At 41.4% G+C, this 13926-nt stretch overlaps 1 protein-coding gene across 1 annotated transcript in view; it reads left to right on the forward strand.

The window, feature by feature from the left end:
• Positions 1 to 13926, forward strand: part of rnf17 (ring finger protein 17) — a 134096-nt gene that overhangs the window by 42929 nt on the left and 77241 nt on the right. Inside the window, exons 10-13 of the mRNA XM_043691873.1 lie at positions 2615 to 2735; positions 3735 to 3849; positions 8541 to 8795; positions 10046 to 10196. Coding sequence (XP_043547808.1) covers positions 2615 to 2735; positions 3735 to 3849; positions 8541 to 8795; positions 10046 to 10196 — 642 coding nt within the window. The remainder of the gene's footprint in view (positions 1 to 2614; positions 2736 to 3734; positions 3850 to 8540; positions 8796 to 10045; positions 10197 to 13926) is intronic.

The raw sequence follows: 13926 nt of genomic DNA on the forward strand, positions 1-13926 counted from the left end.
ATCTTCTCAAAACTTGCGATAGTTTGGGACTTTGAGAGTCTATGTACAAGCCTGCAAAGGGAATCTAGAACGTTTGATTAGATTAGATTAGATTACTTTACAGTGTGGAAACAGGCCCTTCGGCCCAACAAGTCCACAACGACCCGCCGAAGCGCAAACCACCCATACCCCTACATTTACCCCTTACCTAACACTACGGACAATTTAGCATGGCCAATTCACCTGACCTGCACATCTTTGGAACTGTGGGAGGAAACCGGAGCACCCGGAGGAAACCCACGCAGACACGGGGAGAATGTGCAAACTCCACACAGTCAGTCGCCTGAGGCGGGAATTGAACCCGGGTCTCTGGCGCTGTGAGGCAGCAGTGCTAACCACTGTGCCACCGTGCCGCCCACAAAAGTGGACACACTTCATGTAATAGTATACCTGCTCAGCCACTAGCCTCTCTTGTTCCAAGAGAAACAACCAACTGTTCTAGAGAACACGGAGTAGCTAAATTCTCAATATCTGGACTTTCTCAAGGTTGTCTACTAGAGCCGTTGTCAATGCCCTCACTGGAATTCAGCTTTCCACGACTAAATTGTAGCTGCTTGAGATCCACAGTGTATTTGTTCTTCAGGAGATTCTGTGCTTGATTTTGGGGAGGTACCTTGGGAGATGGGAACCAGGAGGAATTCTGAAAGTAATACCTTGAACAAGACCAGGCAGTTGGCCCACACAGGCTAGTTGGATCTTTTAAAATCTGAAAAGATTTCATGTCTCTTCTAATTGACTTTAATAGTCCATTAGTGCATTAAAGACAGACCCTCTTTCCAACATCTTCAAGAATAAAGTAATGTTATTAACGGAAATGAATCCAGTACAGTCATTCTTTCTAATTTATAAGTTAAAATTTGAGTGTAATGCTTAGTTTTATGTATTGTTGGATGATGTAGTAAATCGAGGCCTGACTGTATTAATTGTACAGTTGAGAACCTATGAGTATTCTGATGTCTTCTCCAATATTCTTTAACAGAGTCAAGAAATAGATTATGTCAAATAAAAACAAAATACTGCAGAAGATGGAAATATAAAATAAATAGAACATCCTGGAGAAACACAGCAATATGTATAGAGAACGAAACAGTTAACATTTTGAGTCCACAATAACTGTTTTGAAATGGACTCTTAGCGTAACTGTTTTTCTCTCCATAAATGTTGCTGGTCATGCCGAGTTTCTCCAGTATTTTCTGTGTTTGTATGAAAAGGATTATCTAGCCGTTCAAATAGTTTGTTGAATTTGCATGTATAAATTTTAAATCAAACAATTCTTGTATATTTTTCACATTTCTCGCATCCTTCCTAGTTTCTTTAAGAGCTGCTACATACTATATTTGTTTTGACTTTGTGGCTGTTTACTTTGGGGCTTGAAGTACTTAGTACAGATAAATATGCTTATGCCTTGTCAATGTCCAGATTCCCTACCTATTTTGTAACAACAGTGAAGTGAGCGATGAGGAAAATATTAGAAATAATATAAGATTGAGAGAACATTGTCACTGATTTTATTCAACATTCTTTTAATAATTCGTAGAACTTTACCAGAAGAGTATTTAATCTTTGAAATGCATTACATTTGTTTGCAATATTGGAATGGCCATTCCCACACCTTTAGTCCTTTCCTTTTAGACTTATATTTCCTTTTGCTCAATTGCTTTTTATAATTCCTTTCGTGTGTGTGGGTGTAATAGTTTCTTACATGCCTTTTGGAGACCCTTTCATCAAATAGCCTGTCAGTGTTTGAGGAGGACAACCCCAGTTTCTCCGATCTATCAATATAATTGAAGACTACCGTCCCTGGAACCATTTTTGTAATTCATCTCTGCACCATCTCTAAAGTTTTCACATTTACCTTGATGTGTGCCATTCGGAAGTGAACACCACACAGGTACTTCAGTTGAGGCTGAATCAATATTTTTACAATTGATCTTCATCATTTCCTTTTGTAGCCTGTACCTTGAATTAGAAAGTCCATGATCCCTTAGTGCTTTTCAGTGATTTTCTTAATCTACGCCTCTTCATCCAACCATAACGATTTGTGTAAATGTAACCCTGCAAATTTTTCTTCCTGCACCTTGGAAAGGATGCACTCTTCTGTTTATGTCTCATGTAATTCTTTTTACCAAAACCTACCACTTCCTCATGTTTCTGTGCACTAAAGTTCATCAGCTATCTAACCTGTTCTACCCCAGTCAGTCTTCCATTTGCAATTACTGTTCTTCTCTCGGTTCCAAATTTTGTTATTTGCATCTTTTGGAAATGTGCCTCATACATCCATGTTTGAGTTATTTAATGTAAATCAGTGAAGCATGGCCCTAGCATCAACCCTTAGGGAACCTCACTGTATAGCTTCCTTCAGTCTGAAAAGCAACTGTTCACCCACTACTGTTTTCTATCACTTTACCAACTTTATAGTCAATGCTGTATTTATTTTGCAGTCCACATGGACCATATCAAGCACATCAATGAAAGTTCTGTTGCCCCAACAAGAAATAACAAAAAGTAGGATTTTTGATGAGCAAAAATGTATAAATCTACAACAGCTAAAATAATTAATTACTCTGTATTTCAGGCTTTACAATGCAGACTGTCGGATGTGGAACCTATCAATAGCACAGAAGGATGGAACGATTGTGCAAAAGAGAGATTTCAATACCTTACATTGAACAAGTGCATGTGGTGTCATATAACTTGTATGTAATGTATTTCATTTATAAATCCTTCTAATTCAATGGTTCATAATCCAACAGTAATTCATATTTATAAGGTATCCAATTGTAATTCCTCGATCAGATTTTAGTTCCTTATTAGACTTGCAATAGAAGTGCTGTTGGGTAGTTGAAATCCCCTATTATCTTATTCTGTTTACACTTCTCTGAAATTTGTCTACATTTCTGTGCTTCTGTCTGTTTCCTATGTTTTTGAGGCCGATACTTATGCTTCAAGCAATGCAATTGTCCTCCTTTATTTTTAAGTTCTAGCCATATGGCCTGAGTTGAGGAGCCTCCTAAGGTACCATCCATCCTTCCTACTGTTGTTGTAATTGACTATTTGATCGATATTTTTGACACTATCTCATTTACACTCCTTGAAGAAGCTGAACATTTGATATGCGCAGCAACCACCTCCTTCCCCTCTATCTTAAGTATATACACCACACTGCATTAGCCTTTCTTCTGTGTTTGACTGCATATGAGGGCATGATGTTTAGGTGACATTTAAATTATTTCTACACTGAGCTGCTGTTTTGGAGGACTGAGCTGGGCCTTCTAGCTGCCTTGCACCCTCTTGCACAATCTTTACACACACCATGTAAAATATACACTGACCCCTGTGTGAAAGACAAAAATACAGGCACCATCATATACATGGTTTGGGTTGGATGTGTATTTTAGAAGATGAGCAAGTATACAGATCAGCTTTTCCCAAATCCACAAGAAATTGCAGGCCCTCAACGACAGTAGGCCCCCCCCAATGACCTACAAGCTGCTTTTAAGAATTGCATGGATTCTTCAGGTATATCAATTATTTTAGCATTGCATTTATCGTTTTAAAAGGTGCATCACTAAAACAGTCTTGGGTTTTAAAGATCAGTAAACATACTTAGTTGTTCTAGGTTTCACTTTGTTATCTGTGGTTAAAATGTTATATGAAATTGTAGACTTATTGTTTATATTTCTTTTCTCCTTCAGATGAATCTTGGGGAGACTCATTGTCAGTTCAGTTATCAGCACCTGATTTGAATGGGACAAAAGCTTGTATAAACAACATTTTAGTTGAAGAAAACCTGGCAAGCTTTACAAAGAAGTAAATATATTTAATGTGCTTCTGTATATTTGACTTTTAAGTGACAGTGTATAGATGTGATTTTATTTTTACACTGATTTGATTTTGAATCTCCAACTGCTTTTATGTTTTACTGGTTACATTTTACAATGTTTTAATGCAAATTAGAATATCTGTTGGCCTTTGTTCTAAATGGAAATTATTTTTGAGGTTTATTTATCTCCTAGATGGGCATTTATTATCTGGGAGCAACTAACTTAGAAACACTAAGGGTGGAATCTTACAGGGATGTGAACAATCTGGGTTCTGGTGAGATGCGTGGCAGAATGGGTGACCAGTGCAGCGAGACCCTTCTCTCAATGTCAGGAGCAGCTCATGCCATTTTTCAAAATCTTTTTCAAAAACGGTATGATGAATTGTTCACTGGGCAGTGGTGAGATGCCACTTGGCAGCCCCCCCCCCCCCCCCCAATTAACATTCAACCTCCCTACTCCACCTGCTTTCTACGTTTCTATGTCTGATCCACATACAGGACATTTCTGTTCTTCACTGCTGCACTGGTAATTATCATTGTAATACAGTGGCAAGGATGAGAAGCCAAATGATGAATAGCACACCATCCTTTCTTGTTTTTTTGCCCTGTTGCTGGTTGTTTCCCTCAACAAGAGACGCAGGTTTTACAGGAAATGAATGTGGGTGATGGAGCTGTTACTGTTTGGTGCAGGTAGGAGGTCCCTAAGCAAGAGACTAGGCAGTACGGAGAGAATGCAAGGTTAATGGTGTCAAGGATTGCGATGAGTGAGAGTGATAGAAGGAAAATGCTGCAGGCAGTGGAGAAGGTATTAGAGCACAAGTCTTAATGAATGCTAGGTGCAATATCAGACAGTGAATGAAAGAAATGGTGGCACTTCCACTGGTGGAGTGGTGAAGAATGTTGATCATCTTCCTAAAATGCTGGACATTCCTCGAGATGGCTGAGATTGCTTGAACCAGGGTGGCAGCCTTTGAGGGGAGGAAGTCCTATGTCAGCACCACCACGTATAGCATGAACCTGGCCCCAAAAGAGGAATGCTGATTTCTCCCATACACCATGGCTAGAGCAAATGTCAGCCGCATAGGGCAGCTGCAGACTGACTGATATCCGCTGGGTGGCGAATTGTTTCAGGAATGGTGCATGGTAAGACAAAGTGGAAATCGGAAGTGAGATATGCTAATAGGGGCATGGTAGATAAACAATTAGGCAAAGTTTGGCAAGATATGGCGAGAGGGCTCAATGGGTCTTGCAGTGACAAACCCTGTTTTTAAACAAAAAATTCAGCATAACCCTTTTTAACAACTTCCTGCTGTTTCAAGCCTTGAAAGGCTTTGAGGCTTGTGCTGCTGCTGGATGCTCTCAGATTTGTTAGGAAATTGTGAATAAGGCATAGTGTTTATTTAAGCATGTTCCCAGAACGCAGTTTCTTTGCTATCTTGTATGTTTGGTAGATGTTTTAGAGAAATTCCTATTAGGTCTTGCTGTATTATCATTTGGCTTGTTACATCTCTAATTGGTCATATTGTGAACCTTAGAATTATAATCATTCTGAAATAATGCAATAGTTCCATTCCCATGTGATCCTGCATTATAAGAAAATCATGTAACAACAGCACCATTTAAACTAATGGGGCTAGAATTGCATTTATAATTTTTGATAAGGGATAGCATTACAGCTGTGCTGAGGAGGATATTCCTGGAAATACATCCAGGGAAGTTATTTGGGTGGAACTGAGAAATAAGAAAGGGATGATCACCTTATTGGGATTGTATTATAGACCGCCTAATAGTCAGAGCGAAATTGGGAAACAAACTTGTAAGGAGATTTCGGCTGTCTGTAAGAATAATAGGGTGGTTATGGTAGGGGATTTTAACTTTCCAAACATAGACTGGGACTGCCATAGTGTTAAAGGTTTAGATGGAGAGGAATTTGTTAAGTGTGTACAAGACAATTTTCTGACTCAGTATGTAGATGTACCTACTAGAGAAGGTGCAAAACTTGACCTTCTGTTGGGAAATAAGGCAGGGTAGGTGACTGAGGTGTCAGTGGGGGAGTCCTTTGGGGCCAGCGACCATAATTCTATTAGATTTAAAATAGTGATGGAAAAGAATAGACCAGATCTAAAAGTTGAAGTTCTAAATTGGCGAAAGGCCAATTTTGACTGTATTAGGCAAGAACTTTCAAAAGCTGATTGAGGGCAGATATTTGCAGGTAAAGAGACGGCTGGAAAATGGGAAGCCTTCAGAAATGAGATAACAAGAATCCAGAGAAAGTATATTCCTGTTAGGGTGAAAGGAATGGCTGGTCAGTATAGAGAATGCTGGAAAACTAAAGAAATTGAGGGTTTGGTTAAGATAAAGAAGGAAGCATATGTCAGGTATAGACAGGATAGATCGAGTGAATCCTTAGAAGAGTATAAAGGAAGTAGGAGTATACTTTAAGAGGGAAATCAGGATGGCAAAAAGGGGACATGAGATAGCTTTGGCAAGTGGAATTAAGGAGAATCTAAAGAGTAACTAGAGAGAGAATAGGGCCCCTCAAAGATCAGCAAGGCGACCTTTGTGTGAAGTCGCAGAAAATGAGGGAGATACTAAATGAGTAATTTGCATCAGTATTTACTGTGGAAAAGGACATGGAAGATGTACAATGTAGGGAAATAGATGGTGACATCTTGCAAAATGTCCAGATTACAGAGGAGGAAGTGCTGGATGTCTTGAAACGGGTAAAGGCGGATAAATCCGCAGGACCTAATCAAGTGTACCATAGAACTCTGTGGGAAGCTAGAGAAGTGATTGCTGGGCCTCTTGCTGAGATATTTGTATCATCGATAGTCACAGCTGAGGTGCCAGAAGACTGGAGGTTGGCAAACGTGCCACTGTTTAAGAAGGGTGGTAAGGACAAGCCAGGGAACTATAGACCATTGAGCCTGACGTTAATGCCTCTAATATTGAAATAATTTATCAACCCTTTTTTGAATATACTTACTTACCCAGCCTCCACAGCATTTCTATCGTAGTGATACCGTAGGTTGACCACCCTCTGAGGAAAGAAATGCTTCCTCATCTCAGTCCTGAATGGACTGCCCCATATCATGAATCTGTAAACATAGGTTCTAGATTCCCCAACTATAGCAACATTCTCCCTGCATCTAGTCTGTCTAACCCTATTAGAACTTTATAGGCAGGGAGACCAAAACCATAATACCCTGGGTGCTGTATCACCAAGGAACTGAATGAAAATAATAAGAATCCCTACTTCTAAACTCAAATCCTCTTGTAATGAAGGCCAAAGTGCTATTCGCTTTCCTAACTGCTTGCTGCATTTGCCTGATTTACTTTCATTGATTGGTGTTCAAGGACACCCAGATCCCTTTTTACATCCATATTTCCCAATATATCACCATTTAAATAATACTTGACCTTTCTGTTTTTCATACTGACGTGTATAGCTTCACATTTATTCCACTATACTGCATCTGCCATGTGTTTGTCAACACACTCAATCTGTCTGGATTGTCCTAAAGACACATCCTCTAATATAACAATTAATTCCCTCATCCAAGTCATTTATATATATATTTATATCATGACAACTGTTAGCCAAGCATTTATACCTATGGTATATCACTAGTCAACCCTTTCTCCCAGAAGATGGAGTTTAATTCAGATAAATGCGAGGTGCTGCATTTTGGGAAAGCAGATCTTAGCAGGACTTATACACTTAATGGTAAGGCCGTAGGGAGTGTTGCTGAACAGAAACCTTGGAGTGCAGGTTCATAGCTCCTTGAAAGTGGAGATAGGATAGTGAAGAAGATGTTTGGTATGCTTTTCTTTATTGGTCAGAGTATTGAGTACAGAAGTTGGGAAGTCATGTTGCGGCTGTACAGGACATTGGTTAGGCCACTGTTGGAATATTGTATGCAATTCTGGTCTCCTTCGTATCGGAAAGATGTTGTGAAACTTGAAAGGGTTCAGAAAAGATTTACAAGGATGTTGCCAGGGTTGGAGGATCTGAGTTACAGGGAGAGGCTGAACAGGCTGGGGCTGTTTTCTCTGGAGCATCGGAGGCAGAGGGGTGACCTTATAGAGGTTTACAAAATTATGAGGGGCATGGATAGGGTAAATAGGCAAAGTCTTTTCCCTTGGGTCGGGGAGTCCAAAATTAGAGGGCATAGGTTTTAGGGTGAGAGGGGAAAGATGTAAAAGAGATCTAAGGGGCAATTTTTTCACACAGAGGGTGGTACATGTACTGAATGAGCTGCCAGAGGGAGTGGTGGAGGCTGGTACAATTGCAACATTTAAGAGGCATTTGGATGGGTATATGAATAGGAAGGGTTTGGAGGGATATGGGCTGGGTGCTGGCAGGTGGGACTAGATTGAGTTGGGATATCTGGACGGCATGGACAGGTTGGACCGAAGGGTCTCTTTCCATGCTGTACATCTCTATGACTCTTAATACAAGTAAGGAATGTTCTCATTCTATGAACAATTGTCTAAACCCTTAAATTGCATTCTAGCCAACTCGCATTGAAGAAATCGGGTTTATAGCAGAACCAATTGTATCAGTAACGTTACTGCAGTCCCAGAGATGGAAATTCTATGTCTTCATATATTTTTTAAAAAGATTTCTCACCTTTTTCAGTATTTCTTTCTCACCTTTTAAATATTATTTTCAAAGTTATTTCACAGATAATGTAGAGCACAATAACAAAGCTCTGATGACTTCCACCAAACAAATAAATGAAGCTGGAATAATAAGTGTTCATGACAGTGTATCAAATTGCCAACAGCTTGAAGAAATGGACATTTCTGGGACAGTATCAAGTGGAAATGCTTTTGATTATGGTCAGCAAGTGGACGTGAAAGTAACATTTGTGGCTTCTCCCAGCAGTATATTTGTACAGATGTTAATGTCACAGTATCGGCTGAAAGAGTAAGTATTACATCAATCCCTAAAGAAATACCCAGTGTATGGGCCTTAATTGCTTTTGTGCACAATGCCATTTTCTTTCTCTGTTTCTCCACTTGCAACAACTTTTTTGAAGAGCTGAAGTAAGCAAATTGTTCTGGCTCTGTCCTAACCCTAGATGAACAGTTGAAGAATGAAGTTAATAAAGCACAAAATTTCTTAGTGTTGTATTTAACTACTAATGGGTTGAAGGCCTTTAAATGTTTACTGGAAGAGTATTTGCAGTTCTGCACCTTTCAAGTGTCTTGTGTGTGAGTGCATTAGTTTGTCAACTTTTGCACAGGAGACCAGCCATGTGGGATTTTAGTTTACCCTGGTGCTCTCTGGACACTTAAAAGATCTCCGTTTAGGAGCCTAACCAAGGAATCATTGGGCTGAGAATTCATTCACAATATCTAACTTAGTAATTGACCTAATCTTGTGCATCCCCAACACTTGTTCCCATGTGTGCGAAAAGGCTGTATCTCAATCTGTGTATCTTTTATAGTGATTCTTAATGCAGACATAAGATTCACGATATGTACCAAAGAAGGGAATAAGCAGCTTCTGTTCACTTTCATAACATTGGAATTTACTTAATGAAAGCATTTTACCAGATCTATTTATGTATTTTGTATAATGCCTACATTTTTCCTAGTTGTTTAACTGATGACTCAGTATAAATTTTGCAGAAACATTATGCAACAACATGTGCTATTATTAGATTAATAATCGGTTTTAAGATTAAGGGTGGCACGGTGGCTCAGTGGTTAGCACTGCTGTCTAAAGGTACCAGGGTTCTGGATTCAATTCAACCTTTCGGAGATCTGTGTGAAACTTGCTCATTCTCTGTCTGTGTGGGTTTCCTCCAAATACTCTGGTTTCCTCCCACAGCCCAAAGATGTGCAAATCAGGTGGAATAGCCAGGGAGGTGCAGGCTAGGTGGGTTAGCCATGGGAAATGCACGGTTAGAGGGATAGGGTGGATCTGGGTGGGATGCTCTTCTGAAAGCCAGTGTAGACTCACTGGGCCGAATCACCTGCTTCCACACACTTCCACATTCTTAAAAAAAAATGAACAATTAATTTAGAATTTTAAATGTGAAGTTAGAACTTTAAGTGTAAATTATTCAGGCTGTAAAAGACCAGTCAAAGGAATGCAGAAGTGGTATAATATTCAATAAAACATGTGAAATAAAATGTGTAAAATCAACAGAACAGTAATATTTGTTCCAGTTTGCAGGAAGAAATGAAAGTTGCATATTCATCTTTGGAACATGAAGTTGTTGAATGGGAGGAGAGTATGGACTGCGCATTATTGGCTTTTGAGCACAGAGAGTGGAGAAGAGGGAAAGTCACCAAAGTGATTTCGGATAAGTTTGTGGAGGTAATTTGGTATAATGGATTCTGCCAGTGTACCTGGTAACCACAAGATGTAGGACCAGATGTAAGCCATTCAGCCTCTCCCATCTGCTCCATCATTCAATGAATTCATGACTGATTTGATAACGTTCAACTCCATTCACTTCCTTGCCTTTTGCCCGTAAACTCTACTGATTAAAAATCTATTTTTCTCAGTGTCGAACATACTTTACCAGAGGGCTGTCGAGGCTGGGTTAAGAAAATTCCAAAGATTCACTATCCTTTTGTGGAGAAAATCCTAGTCATCTCTGTCTTAAATGTTTGACCCTTTATTCTGAATTTATGCCCTGTGGTGCTAGACTCTTCCCATAAGGGGATCAACCTTTTTGCATCTACTCCGTCAAGTGCCCTCAGAATCTTGTATGTTTAAATAAGGTCACCTCTCATTCTTAGTTCCAACGAGTACAGACCCAACCTACTGAAACTGTGCTCCAGACAGTCCTTGCATATCTGCTGTCAGACTAGTGAATCTTCTATGCGGTGTCTGTGAAGACAGTACATTTTTTTTAGATAAGGGGCTTAGAGCTAGTCACAGTATTCCAGCTGTGGTCCGATTTAGTACCTTACGCACCTACTATTACGCTACACTCCCTTTTGAAATAAAGGCTGTGATTCCATTTGCTTTCCCATTACTTACTAAACTTGGATGCTAGCTTTTTGGGATTCATGCACAAGGACTCCCAAGTCCCTCTGTTCTGTAGCTTTCTGCAGTTATTCTCCACTAAAGTACTATTCCCCTATTCTTCCTGCCAGAAGGATAACCTTCTCATGCCATATTCCACCTGCCAAACTTCTGCCAATTCTTAACCAATCTGTGTCCTTCTGCGCTCTCTGCCAAGTTCCGATCTATTTTCGTATCATGCAAACTGGCTATGTTACATTCTCTTCCCTCGTCCAAGCTATTACTAGATATTGCAAATAATTGTGCCTCAGCACTGATCCCTGTAGCACTCTATTAATTACAGGTTGCCATTCTGAAAGTGCCACCCCACCATCCCAACTCTGATTTCTATCAGCAAATTCTGTATGCATGCTAATATATTATCTCCAGCATCACTATATGTTTTAATAAAACGTGTGAATTGATGCACAGCTTTCTACATTGGACAATTTGGATAAATAAACATTTCCTTTGCAGATTTCTGGACTGGCCAGAGGTATCTAACCTGTGTAATAGTGAAGCTGTTTCAGTTTCCCATATTTGCCTTTGGGCTAGGAATGAAAGTATTATCAGTTTAAAAATAAACTAATGAATGCAAGAAAAGCTTTTGTTTGGGATGTCATACTTAAGTTCTATTTGTGTGGCTTAGAAAATTGGTTAGTGTTATTAGACCCCTAAGGCTTTGTTTCCAAGACCAAATTTTAGAGCATTAGTTTTCAGTTCTATCAGCAGCATCTATATGCTGCTATGATCAACAAAATTTATGGGGAATGAATTTTTGGAAGAATTGTAGTTTGTGTTTCATGGCTTTTCTACCATTTTAAGCTACATACATAGATTTCAAGGACATATTCTTTTCTCTTTATAAAATGTCTTTGTGCCACTGAAGTACAAATTTGTAGCACAGCATCTGTTGACTCGCTTTCTGGAAACTTCTGAAAATATTGGCAATGTTATTTCTTGAAATTAAATGTTTCTTTACCTACCCAAAACTGTTAAAGCTGAGAAGACATTCCATATGGAGATTGGAATCTTTTAAATTTCAAATTTTCTAAAGCAAATCGCTTGAGGCAAAATATCATTTTGACTCGGCTAAAACCAATTAGAGTCGGACTCCTACAGCAAGGAGACAGGTTGTTTCCTCCATGCTGACCAAAATGCCTGTCCATACTAACCCCAATTTCCTCTACTTAGCCCTTATCCTTTTAAACCTTTCCTATCCATGTGTTTGTCCAAATGCCTTTTTAAATGTTTGTTAATTTACCCGTCTCAACCACTTCCGCTGACAACTCATTCATATGCAGACCACCATTTTTCTTTTTAAAAAGTTGCTCCTCAGGTTTCCTTTTATTCTTCCCCTCTAACCGTAAACTGATGCCCTCTAGTCCTCAATTCCCCAACCCAGGTAAAAATTTAATACTTCTGAAATCACCCAACTGGAGGCAGAAGGGGTACTTATGAATTCTGTATAGTTGAATAAGATTACCAAGTAAAAGTAATGTTTGTGTCAAATGCCAGGCGGGCCACATGTACAAGGCCTGCCCAAGACGAGGGGCCACCACCTACGCACAGATGGCCGGAGGTGGCAACACGAGCCGTGGACCACCTAAGACCAGCAAGGTACCACAAAACAGCACAGCAACGATGTCTGGAGACACCCAGAAGGAAGGGCAGGCTGTAGCGGAGCAGACGGCAGACAGCGGGGAGGTGCAGCAGCCGATCCAAGCTCCTTCAGGACAGACGGAGGAAATGGAAGAGGAGGGATCAAAGGAGGCAGAGGATTGGATTACTGTGAAAAGCAAGAAGAGGAAACCTCCCAAAGCCACCCAGCGAAGGGGGAAGTGACACCTACACAATGAGGATACAGGCAGCTCTTCCGACGGTGAGGACGGCGCAAGGAGGGTCATCACCAGAGGAAGAGACAGAGCGCCGTGGGGAAAGCACCGCCCAAGCAGGAAAAGACAATCCCTCTGAGGAGACGGGTAAAGGCCTCCCCCCACCCGGTGAGAACCAAGAGGTACCCACCGGCCCACAGCTCCAGGTAACTGGGAGCAGCGGTCCTGTGACAGCCCCGCTGTCAGATGGAGAACTGAACTATGCGGACCCTGGGCCCGACCCGAAGACACCAGAGCGGGGAAATGGCTTCAGCGTGGAGCCGGACAGCTACCTCAGCCCTGGGAGGGTCCAGCGGTTTGCCGTCACCACGTGGATGCACACAGCTACCCCAGAGGGGCAAGACCAGCAGCAAATGGACAGTGTCAACCTTGTAAACTGTTAAAATGGGGTTAAAAATTGCCATCATCAATGTGCGTAGCATCAAATCGGCTACGCGATGTGTTTCTACGATGGCCTTCCTGGCCAACGTTAAAGCCGACGTCCTGTTTCTGCAGGAATGTGAGATACCGCACCTCAGCAGCTACAGGAGATGGTCGAGCTTGTGGGCCCATGGGCCGTCAGTTTGGTCGGGGGGCAACGATAGCCGTGCCTCCGGCCTGGGTATCCTGTTGCGAGGAGGCAACTTCACCATCTCCGAGGTTAAGGTGGTGGTGGGCAGGCGCCTCCTCGTCGCCAACGTCATGTACAGGAATGCTCCCCTGAGACTGATTAATGTGTACGCCCCAGTGGGTAAGAGTGAACGGTTGGCCGTCCTGCAGCAGCTTCCACTGTTGCTGGCTACGTCCAGGCCGGTCATTCTGGCCAGAGACTTCAACTGTATCATTGATGCAGATGGACGATCCGGCGGGGGGGACAGTAAACCGGACACCACGTCCAGAGCCCTGATGGACACGGTAAAAGATGCCAAGCTGCACGACGTCTTCAACACCCCTGCAGACGGAGCGCAGCGTAGATACACCTGGTCACGGGCAGACGGGTCTATCCGCTCAAGGATAGATTACCTGTTTGAGTCCCGAACGCGCTCGGTCAGATCCACCGACGTCAAGCCGGTGTTCTTCTCCGACCACTGCCTCCTGCTGGCCGACTGTCACCTACAGGACGAGCAGCGGGCTGGTAAGGGAACGTGGAAGCTGAACAC

This window comes from Chiloscyllium plagiosum, chromosome 6, assembly GCF_004010195.1.
Source record: "Chiloscyllium plagiosum isolate BGI_BamShark_2017 chromosome 6, ASM401019v2, whole genome shotgun sequence".
In the NCBI taxonomy this organism is placed as follows: domain Eukaryota; kingdom Metazoa; phylum Chordata; class Chondrichthyes; order Orectolobiformes; family Hemiscylliidae; genus Chiloscyllium; species Chiloscyllium plagiosum.